The following is a 26686-nucleotide window of genomic DNA, read 5'->3' as shown; positions in this document are numbered from 1 at the left end:
GTCGTACGGGAATTGTGACACATAGACTCGACACTGAACTAGAAAAGAAGAGAAAAAAACACGATTCGAATAGCGTTGAAACGATAAAGTTGTTCAATGGCAGAGTAGGATAGAGAGGGTGGGGGAGAGAGAGCGCGAAAGAGTGTTAAAAAATTTCGTTTCTCGTTTCCAGGCGAGAACCAATATTTGCTGTGTGTTGAATGATTTGGCCGAGTGCACCTCAGCATGATGCCAAATATCGAAAAGTTGCATCCACATTAAGCACTGGCACCGTATCAATATGCAAATACTTTTACTGAATATTTTCACGGCAACACCGAATTTTTTTTCCACGCTTTCGCTATTTCTTTCACGCGGGAGCGCTCGTGTGTGTGTGTGTGCTTCCAATGTTTTGAGTCGTTGAGCTGAATGAGTGTACACGTAAACAGAGTCAACGTAAACATTTGAATAATCAACAACCGAGATAGAGAATCTAACGTGTGCGAGAGCGGATCATATCAAAAGCCAGCGCTAAAAATAAACCCATTCGAATCAACGTGTGCGAATCTCGGAATTTGATTTTTCCAAACAGAAGAGAATCATTTTTTCACGGTGTCGGTTCCGTGGGAAAAGAGTGCGTAATAAACGAAGCAGTTTACACGTTTTTGTTCCGTGTTCAAGTAGATAGGAAAATTAATTTGCGAGTGTCATAAAATGCACTCAAACATCATCCTTTATTACAATTGAACAAGGAATATCTCACTCACGGTCGTGTGCAAAAAGAGACACACAGAGATAGAAATAAAGATAGAGAATAAATATTAAATTGGTGCATTTATTGCTGTTGTGCTTGATTGAATGCAATAAAACGAATAGCGGTTTCCATAGAATACGTATACGTTTCGTTGACGCGTCTGAAAATTTCGTGAATGGTGTGCAGCTATTTCACGGCAATGAATGCCAAACAAAACAAATAAGTTGAAGCGAATTTCGAGATGGCATCCGATGGCGTCGTAGTTGCTAACGACGAGATATACAATAAAGAATATCGTCGCTTGCGAACGCTCACCAGTCAAACGGATATTGTTGAAGGATCTGTAAGTTTTTCGGTGGCGCCAAACGACCACTAACAATTTAGATAAACGTGAATTTAAGCGATTCCAGCATGAGGGAATGGGGTAGCATGGTATTGAGGGAGGGAAATTCATCGAAATGTTAATTGTTTTTGTTACACAAAATTGACAAGATTGAACATTCGATAATTTGGATTGTTTTCTCCCATTTTCCCACGAACAGAGCGAGTATGGCCTAACGGAGGAACAAGTTGCAGGTAAGATAACTTAGAAAATGTTCAGTTTTGCATGAAATCACGTGAAACATTCGGAAAATTAGAATTAAAACAAGCGCTTAATTTCTTTACTGCACACCGAAAACAGAATTCAAGGAGGCATTTATGCTGTTCGACAAAGATGAAGATGGCACAATTACCATGGCTGAATTGGGTGTTGTAATGCGCTCGTTGGGACAACGACCGAGTGGTATGTGTGCTCGTATTTTGTATATAGACTCTTTATGTGTCAAATATGTTCGCTCGTTCGATATTTGAATTCCAATTTCCTTTTCTTTCTCTTATGGTCTTCTCTCTATCTCTTTTCTCTTCTCTTTTTCTTTTTCTCTCTCTCTCTCTCTCTTTCTCTCTCTCTCTCTCCTTCATTGTCCGTATTTCCACACTATTCTCACATCCATCTAAAAGAAAATGAACTTCGTAACATGGTGAATGAGGTTGATATTAATGGAAATGGAACAATTGAATTCAACGAGTTCTTGTTAATGATGTCGAAAAAGATGAAAGTAGCTGAAGGCGAAGATGAGCTTAAGGAAGCGTTCAGGTGAGATTAAAATAGTTATGCGCTGTGCCGTGTCAAAAATGTTCCAAACACGTTTGACATTGACAATGTTACAATCATTTGTTTCTCTCTCTCTCTCTCTCTCTCTCTCTCTCTCTCTCTCTCTCTCTCTTGCTGGTTCGTCATTGGCATTGTGCTGAGCAGAGTGTTCGACAAAAATAACGATGGCCTAATATCGGCGACCGAACTGCGTCACGTTATGACTAACTTGGGCGAACGGTTATCGGATGCAGAGGTCGACGATATGATCAAGGAAGCTGATTCAGACAATGACGGTTTCGTTAACTACGAAGGTACGTATTAATTGCGATGGTAAAATTTAGCACAATTTATTTCACTTTTTGAAGAAGAAAAAATAGAGTCTTTTTGGCTCATATTCCCATACGTTTGATTTTAATTGCTTCCGATTCTTTTCCTGCAGAATTCGTTATGATTTTAACTGCCAAGAAATAGTTAAAATTCGGCAAAAAATGCTATGGCTCACCCACGACGGTTCACAGAAATCACAAAAAAATCTATATAAAAAAAAATTACAAACACACACACACTCAGCAGTAGATATTTTCGTCATTTAATAGTATGATAGATGCGATAGAGATCTATTCTGGATATTTTATTTTCTCTGTATAATCCGCTTTAGCAGCAAAAAATATTCGGTGCAACAACAAAAAACATGAAGAAAAAAACACAGTTGATTTCCTTTGGGAATTAGTTTCTATAACATAAGTTTATTGATTTACCATTTCGATTTTATATTTATGAATGCGGATAAAATGATGAAAAAGAGCAACAACAAAAACCGTTGATAAACGTAGAATGAAAAAAACCGAAAAGGAGAGAAAATTGTGTGAAAAGTGCAGTAAATTGCTCATTTTGATGCGATGTCAAGACCATTTGAAGAGAGAGCTTATTGTACTTCAGTCGCATCCATGAAATTGCAGTAATTTATGCGGAAAATATGGTTTTGACATCACTTTGAACTGAAACAAGTACAACACCCATTTGATTGCAGCAACGTTACATCGCGTCTACCGTTCATTGTAGTCACGAAATACAAAAGAAGAAAAAAAACGACGACGACGACGAAGGTTAAATGCAAAATTCAAATCAATGAATTATGCTTCCATAAATAATCAAAATATTACACTATACATGTACTTTACAATGACAGACAAACAGACATTTTAATGGAGAAAAAAAAATCACTCACCCACACAGTAACAGATGAATTAAAACCTATATTATATTGATATTTAATGGTATTTTAAGTATCTACTCTAAGATTTAACTGAATAATTGACCAAATGGAATCATAATGACACATTTGCGCACACTATTTGCATTGTGAACAAAAAAAAAAATTAAATCAATGAAAATTACCATAAATCCACAACCCCTGCACCACACTAACAAAACAAAGTAAAACACGAATTTGCGATGAGCGCATTCAGTGAAGTTCATTTCAATTTTTTACGTCGTTAGACGCATTCATGAACGCGACAAATTGAACGCATCAACAATGTTCCGTAATGAAAGAAACATTTTTTACTTAAAAAATTGATGTTTATCACGTGCTACGCTCTCACAAAAATCAATTTTACACATTCGTGACATTTTTATTTTTTTTTGTCTACTTTATTAACAAATATAAAAAAGATTCAATAATACATTGAACGATCTGTGTCACAGCTTTTGACACTTTTCTCGTAGCGCTAGAAGTGAGCTGTCAGACGCTTAGATGCAGGACCTTCGCATGAATCCCCGCATATTATAACAACACTCAGTCATTCATTCGTTAAATGATAATACGGAGAGAATCGATTATATTTTTATGATCTAAACCAAACTTCTAATCTAGAGAGAAAAATGCAATTTATTGAGATGTTAACTGCAATAATGAGATATTTCCGTAGTTAAATAAATATGAAATTCGTGTACAATGCAACAGCAGCGAAAGCAGTACAAACAGGCAACCATCAAATAGGTAAACCGATTTCAACAGCTTAACCAACCATTTATATATCAATTTCCCGCTTTAAACAGTTAGCGTTCAAAGCAGTCGCTTTTAGTTTTTGTCCTCTTTATCAAAAGGAAATATTTTACCAAATTAATGCTTAAAAACTGAAAAAAAATCGACGCTTCCAGCCATCTGGCCTAATTTCACGCTGTATTCATTGAAAATTATTTTTGATTCCAATCGATTTATAAATGAAAACAAACATTTTCAGTTTATTAAGTAACTAGCAAAAACATTTGGCCTCAAATTAGTAGAGAAACCAACAATAAAATAAATTGCACTCCTAAGAGATTCAAGCACTGGTCACAACACACACATACACACTCTCTAATACCACTCAACAAAAGAGTTAGTTTTTTTTTCGATACAAAATACACTCTTACTATCCAATGAAATCGAATTTAAAATTCCAGAGCGTTTTGCCCTGCTACGATATAATTGTATCATTGACAGGAGATATACAGATACTTTTAGATAGGTCTAATCAACGCGTATTACTCTCAAAACGGAATTTAGTTTAAAACAAACAAAAACATATATACGATACAATGAAAAATATGTGGCTCAGATTCAATATCCAATTGATTTGATTTGGCCCGTATTTTTTCTTTCTCTTGGATTTGCAAATATCGACAATGGACATGTGCAAAATAATTGAAGTTGTAATTTTAATGTCACTGATATACTCTACTTATACAATAAAACATACGAGAAAAAAAAACTATTTATTACTGTAACACTTATTGATATTTACATCAAAGTATATATTGAACAAAAAAAAACTTATATGATAACTCTTAACCAAAATTTAAAAAAAAAAACTTTAAAAAAAGACATTTATCGATTAGAAGCGGAGAGTAGAAAGAAAATTATAGTACAGAAGATCCATTTATGACGTGAATTAGAACTATTTTTTTTTGTATTACAACCAATTTCATGTATACCACAGATGAGAAATCACATCATCTATCTGAAGTCTACTTTAGCTGAACAATAAGAGCAACCAACATTCTAGAGAACCAGAAAAAACAAGTTTATCTGAATAACAACACATAATTTGACAATGAAAATAAAAAACATGAAATATTCACTAAATAAAACTAAAAATCTAATTAAATCAACATGAATTATAAACCAAATTGGATGTGAAATATATCTGTATGTGTGTAATAATCAGTACATGAAGAAGGGAAACAAATAACACATGATAAAAGTGTTTTATTAAAATATTCATCAATGTTCTTGGCCATTGTTGCAATGGCATATGGCTTTAAAAAAAAGATGCTTTAATGTGAAAACTGGCACAAAGTGAGGAAATCACATTGGAATCGCTATGAATAATCGAAATAATGCGGCTGGAGAAACGTTCCTTCGATTATTTATCTTTTTTTTTTTGATGTAGTTGAATGAAGAAAGGAGTGTACACCTTATGGCAAAATGTTGCAAAAATAGCTGAAAAAGACCAGAGAAAAATGGTTTCATGGAATTTTAAGGTCGAATTTGCAGCCGCGTTCTTTTGAATATGCGTTGAGTGACAGTCAATTTAATATGACGCAAGCTCAATTTTTTTTTCAACATCAAAACAAAACAAAATGTATCTCTTCGAGTCTATTCCATTTGAATTCTTTTTTTTTTTTAACCTAACACAAATACAAATATTTACTATTCAGACTAAAACCAAACCAAATTCTTTTACGCACGGCATAGACGTGCGAAAAAGTAATCAAACCAAAACAACAAAAAAGACATATTTACAAAATGTTCAAATTATAACCATTGAGTGTAGTTATGAATGTGGGTGTGCAAAAGCGTTCAAATTATTCTATAAATGGATTGTTTATTAATAATTCTACGACATTAATAAGTAAACGTTGATGAGATTAGAGTAAAAAAAAATATCTAAAATTCGGATCGTTTCAATGGGAAAAATATCTATAATATTTTTCAATAGTTCATTCATTTTTTCATATACGAAAGAAGACTGTGACTGAGTAGACTGATGATACGATTTTAATACGGAGAGTCTACAGTTTTCAGTGCTGAGTCACGTCCTTCTTTAAAAAAAAACAAATATCCTCACACATAACAACAAAGAAACAAAAACACACACTCAAATCTATCTATTACAAACGAACGTATGTAGTTATATGCTAGTAGAAAATGACCGAAACAAATCCATGAGATAAGTCTTGTTGCAACAAATGAATTTTCACATTCAATATTCATAACCACTGTAAATGAACTGAATGCTTTAAAAAATCGAACAATATTCCTATTGTTAAGTCTCACTGGCAACTTCCATCACCATCGCGGGCAGTATATGCGTGTATAAATATAACATTCCGATTGTGTGTGTGTGCGTGAGTTTCGTGATCGATGATTTACCGGCCAAAATACGATTTTCATAGGCGATAAGTTGAAATCTCGAGGACAATATATGGAAAACATATGCGAACAAATAAAACCACAACAAAAAAACGACGATGACGATGACGACGAAAAAAACACTTAATCGACCGAACACGTGTATGACTTGTGAATCATTTGAGAGATGAAAAACAACAATCTACAATAATAAACCATTGATCCAGAAAACTAAATCGGTTTTTCATTTTACAGTGTAGCCTTTTTCATTCTCATTTCAGTGACTATGAACATCACAACGCTTATTTTTATTCCTATCCGGCGACGTTCTATACGGACGATTAACAGCAACTGACCTACATTTAAATGTTCTGTCTGTTAAAACTTGTAATCATCAGAGCTTATCGAAGAGTTTTGACTAGAGGAGTGAAGAAAGTCACGAGCAAAACGGCTGTGCAAAAAAAAAATTAAAGGGATGACGACACGTGCAACTCATTCGAACAAAGTATGTCAATAAGTAACGGCTGAAACGTGGTGAACGTTTACATTCTGCTTGAATTTCATAGGCCATTTTAATCGCATCGCTCATGTGACTGCAATCACAATTACCTTTACTGTGAAAAAACCTTTTCTTTTCATGAAACGAGTAGTATCGTAAAATTTGAATTATTTATTTTAAAAATGAAAAATGTTCAGTGTCGTGAAGACCACCCTGAGTCAAAACATGATCATTTTTCCTCTTGAGTCAATACTTTTTCTACTAAATAAAACAACGATCTAACTTCAGACCTCAGACAATTGTATACATTGTTTTTCTTTGTCTTGATTAAACTTAATTCAATTTCACTCTTAATTTTAGTTCGTTTACATTACAATAATTTGATATTAAACTATACTGCAATGGCTTATTGACAGTTGAAATTGAATTAATTGCCTTTTGATTTGTTACAATGAGTGATTCCATCGCCGATGCAAGTGGCATAAGCCATGAAATGTGGGATAGTGTGTTGTTCCATGCTACCAGAAAAAAGATGTGCATGTGGTCCTGTAGCGAAAATCACCACATCATCACCGCCATGCGTTTCACCTTCCAATGGCACCGTTACCGGTGACAAATAATCGAAATCATTCAATTTGGCTGCGTCTTGTGTTGGATCTTCACGTTGACTGCTATTTCTAGGCACATAGCTTGGTCCGTTGGCAAAGCTCAACTTCAAATATGGTTTATGATCGTCATCGCCACGTGAAGCTACTCCAAAGATATTACTGCCTCTGTCCTAATGAATGTTTGAAATGAACAATTGTTATTTACTGTCGAGTTATAAATCAATCACATGCTTCTGAACGATAATTGGAATTGTTTTCGAAAACATCAATTCCAGAACAAAAGCCATTACGTAAATAGTTTTGAAGTGGGAAAATATATTTTAAAATTGGTGCAACGGAGAAATAGTCAAATATAAATAACTTACGGGATATCCCCCAAATGATAAGGTGTGTGCATGATCGGCTGTAACAACGAACAACGTATCATCGGTGCTGAGCATTTGCGTGGCGACTTTTATGGCCCGCGAGAATTCGGCCGTTTCTTCCAGTGCGATGTGTGCAAGAGTATCGTGCAATGCGTGATCAATTCGACCACCTTCGACAAATAAAAAGAAACCTTTTGGATTGGTTTGCAGAATTTCGATGGCCTTCATTGTCATTTCTTTCAAGGTCGGCGCCGTATCAGAAATACCATCAATTTTGTGATTATATTCACAATGGCTGGGTGCAAACAAGCCCAAAACACTCTCATTTGCAGACGGGTGAAGCGATAACAAACCATTCTGAAAGTTAATAAGAAAAAATTGAACGTTTCAATCTGAACGAAGAAATAAGCAAACATTTGAATTGGAACAACGCAAAAAGAATTCTTACTCACTTTATTCCACACATACGAGCGTTTTTCGTTTGGTTTGTGATTGTTGATCCATTCGGTGATCAAATCTTTGCCATCGGTTCGTTTGCCAGCATTGCCCTGTTCATCTACTGTGCTTTCATTGATGAAATTGTAACGACCACCACCGAATATTACTTTCAGATTTTTTCCCACCTCACCATGCACCAATTGCTCAGCGATGTCATCGACGACTTCATCATCACAGTTTGCACTTTTCACATCGGTATTACACTCCCAATCGCGATCGGCAATATGTGCATAGACTCCTGAATATATCGAAAATAAACAAAAGATTGAATAAAGAGGAGTAATGGAACAAAACGAGATCACGTTTTGAACATGTGCATCAAAAATCACCTGATGGACTCGCGTGAGTAACTGTTAAATAGAGAAAAATAGTGACACAAATGGTTAGATATGAAATACACGTGAATTCTGTGGTGATTGAAAAGGCATGAATATGTAATGAGTACCTCGGGTGGTTGTGACGAGACCGATAGATTTGCCGGCATTAAACGCCCATTGTGCAATCGAATGTGTATGATGGGCCTTATTATTTCCGGCTGTACAATGCTTTCGCGGCACTTGTGCACTCACCTAAACACGAAAATTGAACATCAAATAAATGAAATTGAAAATAGAGACAAATAAACAGCAACACATCAAACAAACAAATTATACTGACGCCGATTGTGCCGTCATTAGCTTTTACACCAGTCAGATAGGCTAGAGAAAAGAGTAAAGTTCTAAATAAGTTAACGCCATGAACAGAAAAAGCATATTTAATTTTATTTCAAATCAACGATTCATTTCAGATGCTATCTGACAGATGGATGGAGTTGATTTCAAATAATTTCATTTCAATCGAAATATAAGTACCTGTCGCTGAACACGCTGAGTCGGCCACCTGCCCATCGACACAATATGTTTTCGACATCGCTACGTAGGGGAATTCTTCGAATGACAATGACTTTTCTTCGCCTGTGAATTGAAAGGAAAGTTGTACAAAATCAAAAATTAAACTCGATTCAAAAAGAACAACGCAATGGTTATCGAAGAATTGAGATAAAGGAATGAATTGAGAATGAAGTGAAATATAAAAAGATGCAAAGTTTGAAAAAAAGTTGAAAAAAAAGTTCTTGAAAATATGAAAATAATTGAAGGAAAAATCGAATAAAATTGGAAAAAATCTTTACCGCCGATATAAACGCGAGTTGCAGCCAGTGTTGGAACTGACATTCCGTCGCCCAAGAATAGAATTGCATTTTTCGCAATGTTTCTGTTCAACTTTGATGTTTTAACAATTTGCTTCTTGACAAATTCGACGCCATTCTGTAGATGATAGTCTCGATGCGTTTCGTGTTGATATAAAATTGAATTGAGTGTCAATTCCGGAATCCCGTCAAATCCAGGCTTTGCAAAGACTTGGTCTCGCTGAACGATGACAGCCACTAACAAAAACACAGCGCACCACTTCATTCTAACTTCGTTTATTCGTTCAAATCGAATCGGTCGGAATCGGTTTTCTTGTTGCAGCCACCTGTGAGTGTGCCCTGTCGCTGGATAAACGTAAATTCAACTGAAAATAAATGACAAAAAATTTTACAATTTATAAGGAGATTATCAGCACTCAATTTCGTTTTGTTTATGTGATGTGACATTTTCGATTTGGAGCTACAATAAACTGTACAAATATAGCTATTACACTGGAACACACATCGACAAAAACCACCACAGGAAAAAACAACAAATGACTGACTGAGAGATGGAAAGAAATATCAGTAGAAAAACGTGTGCGCACATTGAATATGTATAATTGAGCGAGATTTAAAAAAAAACTGTAGTCACGTTTCTCGCTTGGCGCTCGTGAAGCGTATGTGTGTATTGCGGAGCTAGGCGTACAAAATTTTATTACTTGATTCGAAATGTAATCACAAATTATAATTGATTAAAATTCTTTTTTATTAAATTATTATTTCTGCGCTGAGATCGCGTTTGCTAAATGTGGAATTGATGCTATAAAATCATTGAACTCTTGTGTTAAATTGATAAGAATTCAAATTTAGAACGGCTGAACGATGTCTTTTTTGTCTGTTATACCGTAAATTGAGAGATTTGAAAGTTTTTCTCATAAATCTGTTATCACGGCCTTGGCAAACAATTACGAAATGCCAGCCTCTTGACCGACTGGGGGAAGTGAACGAAATCAACACAAGCAGTAAAAATTGAAGTAAACAAGCGCAAGTTTCACTTATCGGTCGAACGTGATCCACACGTGAATGTTAACTATAGAAGAAAAAAAACGAACAAATAATCTCAAACATTATTCAAGTCATCACTATTGAATAATTCTGTTATGAGGAAATTATTTTTTCAACTGAATGGCATGATTTTACTGATTATGTTGCCTCCCAAAACTATTTTAAAACTTGAACTAATTTCGAGATGAACGTTTGTAAAATAGGATGATGATCACGACCGTAACCGCAATATTTGTTTATCAAAATCATCATTTAGTCTGATTACACCCTGCGTCCTTTGATTTTCCCTTCTTCGAAAAACATCCCAAAATCATGATTCAAAGTCAAATGGAAATTTGGATAATCAAACGTCTACTGAGTGTCTGTGTACCGAGCACACATTGATGTAAACAATAAACAAAATTGCTAATAATTAAACTGACAAAGAAAGTCATTACACAGATACGAATGCGTGAAATTTCATGATGACACGTGATTTTATGAACAAAATAACAATTGTTTTCGTGCATCGTTTATGGTTCAATTTTTTTTTGCTAATTTGAAAAATGTTCACCGCAGCTTGGAACAGCTGTTAAAATTTTAAATGATTAGCCAATTATTTACGCCTCGTTCCTTCCTGATTATCATCGGAAACATTCAATTTGACCAAGTGTATAATTGACATTCTCTGATCGAGTTTTTGCCGCGATCTCGGGAGGATACTTAATGGAATTCCCATTTTAAATATATTCGATACGAAAAATGGAATAGAAATATTCATGAAATTGTGGTTCAATAAAATTAATTCCATTTGAACGAAGGCAAAATATGGCAAATTGGAATTATCATCATTTAATTTTTTAATTTTTTAATTTTTTAATTTTATGATGGTAAAGAAATATGAAAAAGAGATTAAAATTCGTCGTGAAAATAATAACCGTCAACATTTAATAGCAACACGCTGACATTAATTCGTCAATTCGTCACATCTCTCAAACACACATTCACAGTTTGAATTCACAGAATTCTATACAAGATTTATGAGCTGAAAAAATGGATCTTATGTATGGTCATATTTGTTACTGAGATTTCATTAACCCTTTTCATGATAATGGAATGAAATGTAGCATTCGGTCATAGAAATCGTTCAAATTGCGATATAATACAGCTGAATATTGCCGACACGTGAGAACATGAGAACAGCCCAACAAAGGTTAGCGCATGATAACGAAAACAAAAGAATGCTTAACATTGTAATTATTTATAGCGCAATTTTCATGAAACAATTTTCTTTATATTCAATCACATTTGGCGCGCTTCAAAAATACACATACACACGGTCGACCGGGTGACTATTTTGATAAGCGACATCGACAAGGGAACGGAGAGCAAAAAAATTGAAGAAATAATAATTCATAGTCTGCTAAATGCGCAAGCACACACACGCAAGCAATTAACCGAACGTGTTGTGCTGCTCTTTGTAAACTGTATCAACCCAATAAAACAAATGAACTGTGTATAAATTTTTTTATAGACAACATTTTAGCGATCAGTCAGCCACCAACCGACAGACCGTGCACAACCGATTCTCGTTCATTTTGACGCTAATTGGCTTTTCGTTTTTCAGACAATCGCTTGAAAAATGATCAACTCGAATTATTTGAGAATTCTCATCCTTGTGGGGCTTTCGTTGTTTAATGCCGCCCTTTGCTTCGGTGAGTGACTTTTTGTTTTCGATAACAACGTTTCAGTTACTTCCAAGCTTTTTTTTTAGTTCTTTGTTGTTTGCGATTTTTGTTATTTGAATTTTAAATTCTTTTTGGATTTTGCTTTTTCTTCAACTTTTTTTCTTTTCGATTTTTCTGTCATATTTTTTTGGATTTTCTTCGGAATAAATTTTCATTTTTAATTTTAATCAAAAGAACGCCTCAATTTGAATTTTTTATTGTTTATTTTATAATTATTCTAATTTTTTTTATTCTAAATCCAAAAAACTTTCATCAATTTTTGCTCCAATTTTCTTTTTCAGAAGCAGAAGATCTATTCGTCCCACTTGAAGCAGAGCCGTCGGTGCTTTCCGAAGCCAATTTGAATGAGAATGATGCTGATTTTTGGCGAAAAAATGCACAAAATTTCCTGAAAGAAGTCCTCGAAGATCCGGAAAAGAAGCTGAAGCCGAAAAAAGCGAAAAATATCATATTGTTTTTAGGAGATGGTATGTCTTTGACCACAGTTGCGGCCGCCAGAATGTATTTAGGCAATGAAAGAAACAGTTTGTCCTTTGAAAAATTCGCTCATTTCGGTTTGTCAAAGGTATGAACAGTAAAAGTTAGAAATAAAATTGAGTACATCACTTGCAAAACACATCAACCATTTTGCAATTACTTCGTGCAATCATGTATTAAATCGAAAATTTAATCGAATTTTTTTTTTGAACAAAGAGCTACATTTACTTTCTTTAATGAATATTTTCTTCAGACTTATTGTGTCGATAAACAAGTGGCCGATTCAGCTTGCTCAGCGACTGCATATTTGTGCGGGGTAAAGGCAAACTATGGTACAATGGGTATAAGTGCAAAGGTGCCGTTGAATGATTGCAAAGGTCAAAATGATCCCAGCAAACAAACCGTTTCCATTGCCAAATGGGCACAAGATCAATGCAAAGAAACCGGTTTCGTTACAACCAGCAAGGTCACAGATGCTTCGCCCGGTGGACTCTACGCACGTACGTACCAAAGAAAATTCAATTACTAGATGATAAGAAATGATAAGAATCTGAAGTAATTTTGCGCATTAAGGATAGCTGACATTTTCTTAGTTTTTTGCGTTCCGGTACTTGACAAACATATTTTGCACATATAATGGCAACATTCATAAATCATTTCTATTTCTCCGTTTATTTTTTCTTGAAATTTCTTCAAAATTTATTACCTTTCACTTTCACACTTGATTAGACATCGCAAATCGTTATTGGCAAAATGATAAAGATGTGCGTAAAAATGGATGTGATCCGTCCGAAACAATTGACATTGCACGACAATTGGTCGAAAATGAAGTGAGTAAAAAATTTAAAATTGTTTTGGCCGGTGGACGCGAAGAGTTCCGCGATTCATCAGTACTGGATGAGGAGAAGAAACCCGGTAAACGTGGTGATAATCGTGATTTGATCAAAGAATGGGTGGAATGTCGGAACAAACAAGGAAATGCCACGTTTGTTCACGATAAGCGAGGGCTCGACACCATTAGAAACGACACAGATTATGTGCTTGGGTTGTTCAATCATGGACATTTTCCGTACAATCTCCAAATTGTTGAGCAAAAACTGGCGAAACCAACACTTAGCGAAATGACCGAAGCGGCCATCAAACATTTGCAGCGACAAAACAACGAAAATGGTTTCTTTTTATTCGTCGAAGGTGCACTTATTGACAAGGCCCATCACGACAATTATGCGCGCTTCGCACTCGATGAAACTCGTGAATTTTCCAAAGCTATTGAACTGGCCAGAAATATGACGAGTGTAGATGACACTTTGATTGTGGTGACAGCCGATCATAGCCACACGATGACATACAATGGTTACTCGGTAAGTTAAGGAATTGGCTTTCTATTCACAAAATTTATTCAATCGATGAAGAAACAGAACATTTCTTCGATTAAAATCAAAGTTGAAATAAAAATACAATAAAATTCCCTTTACAGAAACGTGGCGGTGATATTCTTGGATTGAACACAGCCATCGGTCTAGATGGACTACCGTACACAAGTTTGAGCTACGCCAACGGCATGGGATATTATCACACGTACAATGAAAATGGCTCCCGGATCGATTTGTCAATTTACAATTATTCCAATCCATTCCATCGATATCCAGCCACAATTCCCTTGTTGTCGGAAACGCACGGCGCTGAAGACGTCGGTATTTATGCATCGGGACCAGAATCGCATTTGTTTATTGGAAACTATGAACAGTCGTACATTCCTCTGCTGATGGCACATGCCGCTCAAATTGGCCCATTTGCCACAGACGATGGCAAATGTCCCGCTTCAACGTCGAAAACTATTTTACCAAATATTTCATTGTTATTCCTTCTGATTTTGTCGACGTTTATCAAGTCATAGTTCATGAAATTTTAATGTGTTTTATCGCATTGTTTAAGCTGAGTCTGTAAAATTTTCACAGATTTCCTACTAAGTTACCTGTTGTTACAGTTTATATGAAATTGTGAACTTCACACTATGAAGGACTCCAGAATTAATTGAGTAATTGGAATGCTTAAAGGTTTTTTTTTTGTAAGATTTTCAATTGTATTATTTTTTGCTTATACGTCATTTAGACTTTGGAGTTCCTGTAGTATATCATTGATGAGCATTTTAAACGATGTGATTGATTTTTTTTTGACAATTTCATCTTTCATCAGCAAACCGACTAGAAAGATTATGTGTCAGAAAATGAACTTTGTATTTGTTAGTAAAAGAAGAAGAAGAAGAAAATCTAAAAATAATCCAATAATCAGGAATAAATAAAATAAAATCAAATAAGACACAAAATCACGCAATATCCAACTGAGTTCGATTCAATTCTGGTCTTTCTTTCTCTCTCAAGTACAATTCAAACTCACTAGCACCAGTTAATTGTCACTGAAAATTTGTCAGGTTGGTTTGTAGGTAGTACTTACACTGTTTTTTTTCTTCTCAGCGAATTTGGAACAAATTCTCGAACAAACGAATAAAGCGGTACACACGTTTTTTTTAATCTCTCAATAAAATAATCTTATTTAATTCATCATCGTGCCTAAATATTTCTTAGCTTATTTCTCAATTAGTATACGCGTTGCTGTCATCGGTTTTAGTTTTCATTCGTGCCTTAATGATATATATATATATTTCACAATATAATTAAAATTGAATGCATAAACATTGTAAAAAAATGTTTCTCGACTTTCTGTTTACAATACAAATCAATAATCATCGTATATAAAATGTTCAAAGTCAACACGATACAGAAGATCCTCTTGGCGACATGCATCATCAATTGTCTCGGCGACTTGTCTTGGATCTTCCCATTTCCATAGCTTGCGGTGCGGAAATGTTGACTTGAACGAACTGTAAATCGCGTCTGGATCCGGGATATCTTTGAGCCAAAAGTGTTTGTTTGTGGCAAGGTCAGTGTAGTAGTAATCTTGACGGTGTGCATCGAATCTTTTGCATAGGTTTGGTTTGAGGATTTTGAAGAACAGTAATCCTCGCGGCACATAGAATCGATTTGGATTCATTAGATCGCGAACCAGATGACCGAGCCGTATTTTATTGTCTTTCAATCGGTATGAATCGAGTGAACCGAAAAAACGTCGTAGATCGAGCAACGAATGAAGTGTTTTGCATCGAATTGCTGCCGTACATTGAACTCGATCGCTATTTGTGCCGATGACTTTCTGTGGCTTGTTAAGTGATTCGGCAAATTTTCGACACAATCGATTGCGTTTCTCCAGTTTGTGGTTTCGAATGTCGGTGCCACCGAGAACGATGCCATCAATTATATGCATTGCGTACACCATGGTTTGTGCACCACCTTCGCCTGTTAACTCTTTCACTATCTCACCGTAGAATAGTGTGTTTGGTGTGATTTCGATGAATATCTCCGTTAATGGTACCCATGTATGGTGCTCTGTGTATTTGTAGACATCTGAATTGCCTTTGCTCATGAAAAACGTCCGTATCGTTTTGCCCACATTCTCAACGACATCAATCGGAACGAATGCCCAATCGGTTTTATCGAAAAATGTGTCTTTGAATCGTTTCTTAAGTGTTAGGCAACGCTCTTCCGAATTCATAAATTCTTTCTCTTTGTACCAATTTTTGAGTAGATTTTCAAACAGTCGTTCGGGAGTTGGTTTCACTGGTGCCTTTCGCATTTCGTTTGGAACGTTCCAAATACCCAATGAATTATTTTTGAACTCCTCTTGTCGTGGCTCCTTCAAATTTACGTCTCGGCTATAGTGAGCGATTTTCAATAGGGCCACCACTTGATTGTCACCAATCACATTGTTGGTGTCACAAATATAGTTGTAAAATGTTTCATCGCTCTGCATCACCTCAAGCGGAACCAATTCGTTGATGTCGGAATCGGTGTTACCATTATCGTAGAGATGTTCATTCACATTGAACAAATACTGTCGAATTGCCTCGGTGTTTGATTTCTTCCATTTGCACACTAGATACCGCTCCGAATTCGCTGGTCGACTGGTGTTCGGTTTGACGATGCAAATCTTCTTGAAGCATTTGTACATTAAGTAAATGAGTCCAACGCTGAACGGTGTAAACAAATCGAAGAGTTTCGTAACGAAATGACCGTCGACGCGGACAATAGACAGTGCTGTGAGGCATTGGCACAGGTACAATTGCTTTGATAGGATCTCTTGAACATTTTCTTGTCCTTCGACCGAAAAGCCACCGTCGCTCATCATAAAATGTACGCCCATTGAAGACTGTTTCAGCACATAATCCGTCAGTGACTCGATGTTGTCTGGATCGTACACATTGCCATCGCCCTTAATACCATAGTACGTATCAAATGTTTCTGGATGACCAGCCAAAAATTTGTCCAGCTTAAAATCGTTTTCACATCGCAGTGTGAAACCAAATCCCTTGGCTTCCCATTTCTTGCGCCACAGTACATATTCCGAGAAACCGCCCGGTCCGGCGCAAACATCAGCAAAATATAGCAGTTCATTTTCTTTGACAAGCGGCATCTCGCCTTCATCGACTGGATTCGTGAACATAAAATCAAACAATGCATCCAAATTGGCCATTTTAACAGCGGCTCGATTCAGGAATATCGCACTGCCAATGGTTTCGAATGGGTTGCTTCTTGTACGGGCATTTCTCATATCATCGGCTCCCAAGTTATCGAATACTGTTTTTGAAGCCAACACATTTCGCAGAACGTTTGGATTACAAAATTTCGTCTCATCGTCAATGGTCAATTTTTTCGGCCCTTCAACCATCCACGCTCTCAGTTCATCGTACGATTTGGTTTCTAAATCATCGGAATAATCGGAAATAAAATCGACTGTTTCACTTAATTGAATATTTTCCATATCGGGTGTCCATTTTTGTGCAGCCAAATCTAAGCCATCCAATTTTAAGCCCAAACCACGACGCCCTTTTTGTGTAGAAGCTTCAACTGGCTCTAATCGCCCTTGTTCTTGTTTACCCAGACCAGTTTGACCGGAGTAGCCCATTTTCTGCATCATTCGCAGCGCTGGCGACGAATAATTCTCAAACTGTTTCTTCGCTGGCGGTGGCTCAACGAAATCCGTCTCATCTTCGCTACTATCTTCACTCAACGTTGCACCACCGTTGAATCTTCGTTTCATTGAAAAATTGTCATTCATTTTGATAATTAATTTTAGTCTCTGAACACAATCGAAAAACACCTGGAAAATAAAATGCCAAAGTGATTAGACGCAAAATTGCAAACCAAAAAAAATGCCATTGATAATAATAACAAAGTGCACCAAAGTCCCGTTGCGACGCTAGTGCATTTGTAGCCATAACTTACAGTGAGTATTTAATGACCAAACAATGTTTGCTTAGATTGTTGCTGCAATCTCAGTGTATTTTACACTCTCCACAATGTTTGTAAATCGAAATTCAATGCACAAATATGTTCAAAGTATAATGGAATTTGGCCATTTATTATTCAATCGCAGTGTTTTTGTGTGATTGAAATCACTTGAATTTACTGCGTACGATAGCAGTCAAACTGAGAGACTGATATACAGCGGCTAACTGTCAATGATTCCTACGTCATGACCACCAACCAAAAAAAGGTGGCACCTCTTTTCTCATTCTAAGAATTTTAGAACATACCGTTTCGAATGGATTAAAGCTGGTAGGTTGAAATAATTGTATTCTTGTTGCAAAAAAAAAATGGTTGAAAACCATCGACAAAAATAGAAAAATGTTAGAAAATGAATTTGGAAAAAAGATTCTTTGAAATGTATTTCCTAAAAATATTTCAAATTGAACATGTTTCAAACGAATCATTCCTTTGGTTCGCATCGTGCAACACAGCCGCCAATGGTTTTTCTTAGTACTTTCAACTGCGGTTTGACGTTTCACCGAGCATCGCATCTGTAGTGGTAGACATTATTCCATTTTTTTATTGGCTCGGCATAAAATTCCTGTCTCTAGTGCGTTTTAGTGATAAATCGTGGAAATATCGACAAAAAATTGTAGCAAATACAGTTTTCTGTTCAGAAACCATTTTGTTGGTGTGTTAAATTAGGATTTTAGATTTTACACAGAAATATGGCCGATTTCATCGATTCCGAAGCCTCCGAAAGCGATGTAAGTTTGTACTGAAATTTCACAATGCCAATTATCATCGAAAAATGCGTTTTAAATCGAACGCATGCTCCAGAACAAAGTGTGCATTAAGAATATGATGTGCTTTGCTTGAATTATTTGCAAAAATATTCCATTTCAAATGGGAAATTGTTGTTATTTACATGGATTTAGTGTCGCCTCTTTGCACATTGAGGCTTTTGTGCTGTGACAGTAGACAACAAACCGCTCAATGATTTTGCGTTGTACATTGAATGTGAACCAAATCAAAGTCAACCAAAAGCAAGCAGAAAGCCTGATAAAAACTTAAACCGCTTGGCAATTGCTCAAATACAGCTCCGATCAATCGTTGAGTTGTATGGAATTTTGCATGATGTTTCATTGCCATAGAAAATGTTGTACGTGAATACGTATTAGATGCATTTGGCACATTAGTCAATGCCGATACACTGCGACATCTATGTTTCGGAGCAAAAACAACACCAAATCGGCTAATATTTGTTAGCGCGCAATTTGACTTGCTAACCTCCTTTAGTACACTATTGATACGTTGATTTCATTTTCGATTTTCAGAATTCAGAAAATGAAGACTTGGAGCCTCATGAGCGTAAAAAGCTGAAAAAAATAAAAGCAATGTCGGACAGTGAGGAAGACGAAGAGGATGATGAAGATCGTATGCGAGAAGAATTAGATGTGGGTTACAAAGAATATAAAAATTGCAATCGTTTTCATATAAATCAATAATTGTTTTTTTTTCTTTTGCCAGGATTTGATCGATGACAATCCAATCGAAGAAGACAGCGATGGCGAAAATTCGGATGGATCAAGACGTCAAAAACGCAAAAGTCGCAGTGACGACGAATTAGATGATCGACTGGAAGACGATGACTACGACTTGCTCGAAGAAAATTTGGGCGTAAAAGTGCAACGAAAGGTAAGCCTATTATGCATTGATTGGATCTTCTTTTTCGGTGTTTCATGCTTTGAATCGTTTTTCTAATCTTCTTGTTGATATTTTTCCAATGTAGAAACGGTTCAAGCGTCTGAAACGTATGCAAATCGAAGACAGCGACGACGAGGGTGAGGATGATAGTAACAAGGACCGTGATAATATTGCCAACCAGTTGTTTGATGGCGATGAGGTAAGTTTTGTATTGATTTTAGCAAGCCAATTTTTAATCACGCTTATTATATTAATTTGATTGTGTTTTTTTTTATTACATGGACTAACTTATTGTGCTTGTCTGTTGATTCCCTATTCACACTTTTCGGCATAATTTGAAAACAATAAAAAAAAATTCTTCAACAAATTTTTTTTCCGCATCATTTTCATGCTTTCAAACCACAAAAATAACAAAAATCAGGACGAAATTTTGGAGGTAAAATTTAATATGATTCGGAATTTTTTTTAAGTGTGTGATTTTTTTTTCTGGTTTGAGACAAAAACGATTGAAACGATTCATTCGACAATTTTTTTTCTGGGAATTTATGTTTTTGTTAGAAAACGATTTCATTTTATTGTTTCAAAGAAGTTTGTACAATGTGTGCCCATGCACTGAGAGTTTGATCCATATGAGGACAACATGTGGAGCGGATTATTGGAAAGGCCACATTGAGCAAATAGTCAACCAAGTTTTTTTCTAACCAATACACAGGATGAAGAAGGCAGACGATCGGCACAAGAACATCGCATGGAAGTTGCATACGATGAGGAAGGCGAAGATGAAGAATCCGATGCGGATGATTTTATTGTCGATGATGACGGCCGACCAATTACCGAGAAAAAGAAGAAGGTACGTATTTTTCATTGATTCAGCGTCTACTGGAGGCTAGTTGCCTTTCATCTGAGCGGTGGTCTGAAAGTGAGCCGGCGCATTTGGGTTATGCTACCATTTTAGGAAATGTCAACATATTTTCAACATTTTTGCCTTTTCATGAAAAGTTACTTGTCATTTGTTGAAATGGTAACATAACCTAAATAAACCAGCACATTTTTGGAGCAGCGCTCAGAAGAGAATGGAAACCATAATTGGTATTTTTTGACCTATTTTTTACAATTATCTTGAATATTCTTCATTTTTCAAAAAAAAAATTACCGGATTTTCTAAATAATTTCGTACAATTTTAGGCTCGTCGAATTTTCAGCGATGTCAATCTGCAAGAGGGTCAAGATATTTTCGGTGTCGACTTTGATTTCGATGAATTCGAGAAGTACGGCGACGAGTATGAATCCGAATCGGAGGCTGAAGATGATTACGAAGACGAGGGTGCGGATGGAGAACGTGAAAAACGGCCAAAGAAAGCTGCCAAAAAGAAAACCACCAAGAAATCCATTTTCGAAATCTACGAACCGAGCGAATTGAAACGTGGTCACTTCACCGACGTTGACAATGAGGTAAATTTTAATGATGTCCAATGAAATTTGAATTGAAACGTCATTTTCGGAAGTTTTGTTGTGGTTTTGCAACAACTTCTCGACAAATCTGATTTTAAAATCAAATCAATCGCACCTAATTGACTATGTTTCTTTCATCAGATTCGAAAAACGGACATACCAGAGCGTATTCAATTGCGTGATATCCCAATTTCGGCTGTACCAGAGAACTCAAACGAGTTAGAAGACGAAGCTGAATGGATATACAAACAAGCGTTCACAAAGTCCACCGTTTCGAATCGATCAAGCGATGATTACTCTGAAACTAGTAAACCACCAAGTGCTATCGGTAAAATAAAGCAAGCGCTTGATTTCATGCGTAATCAGCAGCTTGAAGTGCCCTTCATTGCTTTCTATCGGAAGGAATACGTTCGGCCAGAGTTGGACATAAATGATTTGTGGAAAGTGTACAAGTTCGATTCAAAATGGTGTCAGTTGCGTACACGTAAGAAGAATTTGGCGTTATTGTTTGAAAAGATGCGAAACTATCAGCTCGATAAATTGATGGATAATCCAGACAATGCGATACCCGATGATGTTCGACTGATCAAAGACGATGACATCGATCGTTTGCACATGGTGCAAACACCAGAAGAACTGAAAGATGTCCACGCCCATTTCCTACTTCATTATGCACATGAAATACCCGAAATGCAACAGTCATGGCGTCGCAAAGAGAAAGAGAAGCGCAAATTGGAACGTGCTGAAGCGCGTCGAAAGCAACTTGAAATGTTGGAAGAAGGTGCTGAACCGCCCGAAGAGATACCCGAAGAAGACGATGAAGAAGATCAAGTCGAAGAAACGATCAAATCGGCCAGAGATTCCGGTCCATATTCAATGTGCCGCAAAGCTGGTATCTTGGGATTTGCCAAGCGATTCGGTTTAACGCCTGAACAGTTTGCCGAAAATTTACGCGATAACTACCAGCGTCATGATGTCGAACAAGAAGCACTCGAAACGCATGAAGTTGCCAAAGAATATGTCAGCAAACGGTTTCAAACCGTTGATGAAATTCTGCATGCTGTAAAATTCGTGGTCGCTCGCCAAATCTCACGCGAACCAATGCTACGCAAGAGTGTACGTGAAGTGTACTTCGAGCGTGCCAAAATCTCAATCGCACCAACGAAACAAGGCCAGAAAGAAATCGACGAAAATCATGCGGTCTACGGCATGAAGTACATAAAAAACAAACCCGTCCGTGAATTGAGTGGCGATCAATTTCTGAAATTGTGCATGGCCGAAGAGGATAAATTGATTACAATCACAATATCCGAAGCGATCGAAGGAAACACGTCGTCTTCCTACTTGGAGGAGGTGAAGCAATTTTATCAACGTGACGAATTCTCGAAAAACGTACAAGAATGGAATGCGTTGCGTTCGAGTTGTGTTGAAGAGGCAATCACCAAAATGGTGTTGCCTGACTTGAGAAAAGAACTGAGATCAATTTTACTGGCCGAGGCCAAAGAATATGTGTTAACCACCTGTGCTCAGCGATTGTGCGATTGGATTAAACCAGCACCGTACACGGTCAACTTCCCAGATGAGGATGATGACGAATGGGAAACAGCGAAAGGTGTTCGTGTGATGGGCATTGCATTTGATGACGATCCATCGCAAGCCGCATTCGCCGCAATAATCAGCCCCGATGGCGAAGTGACTGATTACCTACGTTTACCAAAATTCACATCAAGACGTGGCAAATTCGTACCAGACGAAAAAGAGCCAGACACATCGGCAATGCTGAATTTCCTGCGGAACAAAAAACCTCATGTCATTGTCGTCGGCGGCGAATCGATGAAATCACTCAAAGTGCAACGTGATTTACAAGAGGCGATCAAATATCTGGTTGATGAAGATCAATTCCCAGAAGTATCTGTTGAAATTATCAACAATGACCTGGCAAAAGTCTATGCTAATTCGAAGAAAGGTAATGCCGACTTCCGTGAATACCCAATCATCCTGCGTCAAGCCATCTCAATAGCTCGACGACTTCAAGATCCACTCGTCGAATATTCACAGCTGTGCACAACTGATGAGGAAATTTTGTGCTTGCGCTATCACCCACTGCAAGATCAATTGCTGAAGGAGGACCTAATGGATGCGCTCAATTTGGAATTTGTCAATCGAACCAATGAAGTTGGGGTCGATATGAATTTGGCGGTGCAAAATTCCTTGACCATGAATTTGGTGCAGTTCATTTGCGGTTTGGGTCCGCGTAAAGGTCAAGCACTGCTGAAAATCTTAAAGCAAACCAATCAACGGCTTGAAAATCGAACACAATTAGTTACACATTGTCACATGGGCCCAAAAGTGTTCATCAATTGTTCGGGTTTCATAAAAATCGATACGAATTCGTTGGGTGATAGTACCGAAACATATGTCGAAGTGTTGGATGGTTCAAGAGTGCATCCGGAAACATATGAATGGGCACGAAAAATGGCCGTCGATGCATTGGAATATGATGATGATGAAACCAATCCGGCCGGTGCATTAGAGGAAATTCTTGAATCGCCGGAACGTTTAAAAGACTTGGATTTGGATGCGTTCGCCGTTGAACTTGAACGGCAAGGTTTCGGTAACAAGAGCATCACTTTATACGACATTAGAAACGAATTAAATTCACGGTACAAAGATCTTCGACCGCCCTACAAACCGCTCAGTCGCGAAGAAATGTTTGAAGTGCTGACAAAAGAAACGCGAAACACATTCTATGTGGGCAAATTGGTGTTGGCCAAAGTGATTGGTGTGGTGCACCGCAAACCGCAAGGCGAACAACTCGACAATGCCGATCCAGAGAAGAATGCCGAAACTGGACTGTGGCAGTGTCCATTCTGTTTGAAAAATGACTTCCCCGAACTGGCCGAGGTGTGGAATCATTTTGATGCCGGCGCTTGTCCTGGTCAAGCATCTGGCATTAGGATTGTACTTGAAAATGGCCTCACTGGTTTTATTCATTTGAAAAATATGTCCGACAAACATGTGAAACATCCCGAGGAACGGGTACACATTGGCCAAGCAATTCATTGTAGGATAACCAAAATTGATTATGAACGTTTTAGTGTCGATTGTTCGTCAAAAAGCTCGGATTTGTTGGATCGCAACAATGAATGGCGGCCGAAGAAAGACACTTACTACGATCACGAACAAGAAGAAAAGGAAATGCGAAAGGAAGATGAGAGCAAAAAACAAACAGCTCGTCAACAGTACACGAAACGTATCATTGTGCATCCGGCATTCCATAATAAATCGTATGCGGAAGCGATTAAAATTATGGCCACCATGGATCAAGGTGAAGTTATTATTCGACCATCAAGTAAGGGTTCGGATCATTTGACGGTGACATGGAAAGTGGCCAACGATATTTATCAACACATCGATGTTCGCGAAGAGGGCAAAGAGAATGTGTTTAGCTTGGGCTCATCACTTTGGATTGGCAACGATGAATTCGAAGACTTGGACGAAATTATCGCTCGTCACGTAACACCAATGGCACAGTATGCTCGAGATTTACTCGGTTACAAGTACTATTACGATGCAGCCGGCGGCATGAAGGACAAAATGGAGGAGAAATTGAAGGAGGAAAAGAAGAAAAATGCGAACAAAATTCACTATTTCTTATCAGCATCGAAGAATTATCCGGGAAAATTCCTGCTCTCATATTTGCCACGCGGTAAAATCCGTCATGAATACGTTTCGGTGACACCCGATGGTTTTCGATTCCGTCAACAAACATTCGAATCGTTGAACTCACTACTCAAATGGTTCAAAGAACATTTCAAAGATCCAATTCCAACGGCAACGCCATCAATTACACCGCGCGGTTCGGTCGCAAGCAGTACCCGTAGCTCGTTTGCCACACCAAATATTACGCAGACCAGCTATGCTAGTGAAGCAATCAATAAGGTTGCACGTAATTTACCATCGCATATGTTACATTCCCTGAGTCAAGTGGCAAATAAAACACCACACTATCCACATACTCCTGGCGCTTACGGTGGACAATCATCGTACGTAAATACTCCGTACACACCAAGTGGTCAAACACCGTTTATGACCCCGTATCAAACTCCACATCATGCAGCGCAAACGCCAAGATACGGTCAATCAACGCCAAGTGCGGTGTTTGCACATCCAAAACCACCCGCACAAAATCGACCGAGATCGAATCAGTATCAAGGAAATCACTCGAGCTCACAGAATCAACAATATGCGGGTGGAAATCGGCCACGCAATTCGCATCGCTCTTCACCTCACGTGCCTAGTCCTCGGAACCGATACACACCGACACAAGGATCGCACAGCAGCCGGTCACACCATCAAAGCCAATCGTATTCGAAACCAAGCGCAAGCAACGGTGACGACGATTGGGACAATGATTGGGATGGTACACCAACGCAAAGGACTACACCAAAGTAAGTGTTGAGAGGGAATGAAATTTTTTTTTTAACTTTTTACCGGCTGATCTGAGTTGGAATTAATGGAATTTTATGGATTTTTACAGACAAAACAACAAATCTTCGTATTCGGCCGAAGATGACTGGGATGAAGCATCGGCCAGTTGGGAAGCTCAAGTTGCATCGTAAGTTCGAACTTTCGAAAAAAAATCAATCATTCTGATATCAATCATTAAGCATTTTTCTGAGTTTTTTTCGCAATAGATAACATTTTCAATAATAATCAACTCTTTTGACTTCATTTTCTAGGAAATCGAATACCCCACGTTTCGATGATAAGAGCAAACAAACGCAGTATCAAAGTGGCAAGAGTCCACGTTCCGTTCGAAGTACGCCGCGCACCGATACCTCGCCCCGATCAATGACTCTCGGCGATGCAACGCCACTGTATGACGAAAATATTTAAACTCATTCAATGCAGCAACAACCTCATTATCTAAAACAGAAAAACAATTAGGTTAATTTATAATGGAATCATCGCCAATTGCTTATTTATTCCAATTGCTATGAATTGCTTTGTTGTAAATCACTCCAAACAGCAGAAGAAGCAAGGAAACAAAAACAAAATATTTGATTGACGAACGAATATTTTCTTATTTCGGTAATAAAAACAAAACAATTGAATGAAAATTCAGTGGATTTTTTTAAAAATATAAATGCGTTTTCTTTTGATTACACAAATCGATCATTACGGAATTATCAACTTTTTTCTTTTTTATTGAAAATACAGAAACTGTTTGTTTATTTCATCAGAAGTGTTTGAACAACAAGTGTGTAACCGAATATTTCTATTTATTTCTTAAAACAAATTCATGTTATCTTTGCATCTTATTACTTAATATATGTATATACATGTAATTCAAAAACAATCAACTCTTCGGCTTACTTAGCAATAATTATTTTTTCTTTTTACGTTCATATTCCATAGATGGATCTCCTAAATCTTCTTCCAATTTACGCTTTACCGATTTTTCACAATCAACACCCACTTCATATA

At 37.1% G+C, this 26686-nt stretch overlaps 5 protein-coding genes across 9 annotated transcripts in view; 3 read left to right on the top strand and 2 right to left on the bottom strand.

Annotated features, from left to right (window-relative positions):
- Positions 1 to 6497, top strand: part of LOC129565919 (calmodulin-A-like) — a 60330-nt gene extending 53833 nt beyond the window's left edge. For 3 of the 4 annotated variants that reach the window (XM_055441266.1, XM_055441264.1, XM_055441265.1), the window contains 5 exons: positions 1276 to 1309; positions 1416 to 1517; positions 1733 to 1868; positions 2031 to 2179; positions 2308 to 6497. In XM_055441266.1, the coding sequence (XP_055297241.1) occupies positions 1276 to 1309; positions 1416 to 1517; positions 1733 to 1868; positions 2031 to 2179; positions 2308 to 2339 (453 nt within the window). In that variant the 3' untranslated portion in view covers positions 2340 to 6497. Of the gene's footprint in view, positions 1 to 67; positions 1077 to 1275; positions 1310 to 1415; positions 1518 to 1732; positions 1869 to 2030; positions 2180 to 2307 lie in introns of those variants that run through there. The other variant, XM_055441267.1, reaches the window with a different exon arrangement.
- A 552-nt stretch (positions 6498 to 7049) lies between these two features.
- Positions 7050 to 9791, bottom strand: LOC129565917 (membrane-bound alkaline phosphatase-like). Its single transcript, XM_055441262.1, has 8 exons — positions 9406 to 9791; positions 9089 to 9190; positions 8895 to 8935; positions 8683 to 8806; positions 8567 to 8587; positions 8192 to 8475; positions 7740 to 8096; positions 7050 to 7544 (listed from the first exon to the last, which is right to left on the bottom strand). The coding sequence occupies exons 1-8, from the start codon at positions 9686 to 9688 to the stop codon at positions 7194 to 7196; spliced, it is 1563 nt and encodes a 520-aa protein (XP_055297237.1). The 5' UTR covers positions 9689 to 9791; the 3' UTR covers positions 7050 to 7193.
- A 2188-nt stretch (positions 9792 to 11979) lies between these two features.
- On the top strand, positions 11980 to 15008 carry LOC129565916 (membrane-bound alkaline phosphatase-like). Its single transcript, XM_055441260.1, has 5 exons — positions 11980 to 12164; positions 12479 to 12762; positions 12928 to 13174; positions 13404 to 14035; positions 14152 to 15008. The coding sequence occupies exons 1-5, from the start codon at positions 12092 to 12094 to the stop codon at positions 14569 to 14571; spliced, it is 1656 nt and encodes a 551-aa protein (XP_055297235.1). The 5' UTR covers positions 11980 to 12091; the 3' UTR covers positions 14572 to 15008.
- Positions 15009 to 15226: 218 nt separating this feature from the next.
- LOC129565915 (cap-specific mRNA (nucleoside-2'-O-)-methyltransferase 1) lies at positions 15227 to 18276 on the bottom strand. The gene is made up of 2 exons (XM_055441259.1): positions 18014 to 18276; positions 15227 to 17888 (listed from the first exon to the last, which is right to left on the bottom strand). The coding sequence occupies exon 2, from the start codon at positions 17844 to 17846 to the stop codon at positions 15411 to 15413; it is 2436 nt and encodes an 811-aa protein (XP_055297234.1). The 5' UTR covers positions 17847 to 17888; positions 18014 to 18276; the 3' UTR covers positions 15227 to 15410.
- A 279-nt stretch (positions 18277 to 18555) lies between these two features.
- LOC129565913 (transcription elongation factor SPT6) lies at positions 18556 to 26340 on the top strand. 2 transcript variants are annotated; one of them, XM_055441257.1, is made up of 10 exons: positions 18604 to 18804; positions 19375 to 19494; positions 19568 to 19735; positions 19830 to 19943; positions 20166 to 20180; positions 20457 to 20594; positions 20930 to 21196; positions 21338 to 25647; positions 25737 to 25814; positions 25939 to 26340. In XM_055441257.1, the coding sequence occupies exons 1-10, from the start codon at positions 18766 to 18768 to the stop codon at positions 26093 to 26095; spliced, it is 5406 nt and encodes a 1801-aa protein (XP_055297232.1). In that variant the 5' UTR covers positions 18604 to 18765; the 3' UTR covers positions 26096 to 26340. The 2 variants fall into 2 exon arrangements, with proteins under 2 accessions (XP_055297233.1, XP_055297232.1); XM_055441258.1 differs by lacking the exon at positions 20166 to 20180 and having other exon boundaries at positions 18556 to 18804.
- Positions 26341 to 26686: the final 346 nt, after the last annotated feature.

The sequence above is a fragment of the Sitodiplosis mosellana genome, unplaced genomic scaffold, assembly GCF_009176505.1.
Source record: "Sitodiplosis mosellana isolate CC-2019 unplaced genomic scaffold, AAFC_SMos_1.0 Smas_scaffold_3, whole genome shotgun sequence".
Taxonomy (NCBI): Eukaryota; Metazoa; Arthropoda; class Insecta; order Diptera; family Cecidomyiidae; genus Sitodiplosis; species Sitodiplosis mosellana.
The sequence above is the reverse complement of the archived record's forward strand: the minus strand, read 5'-3'. Positions and strand labels throughout refer to the sequence as shown.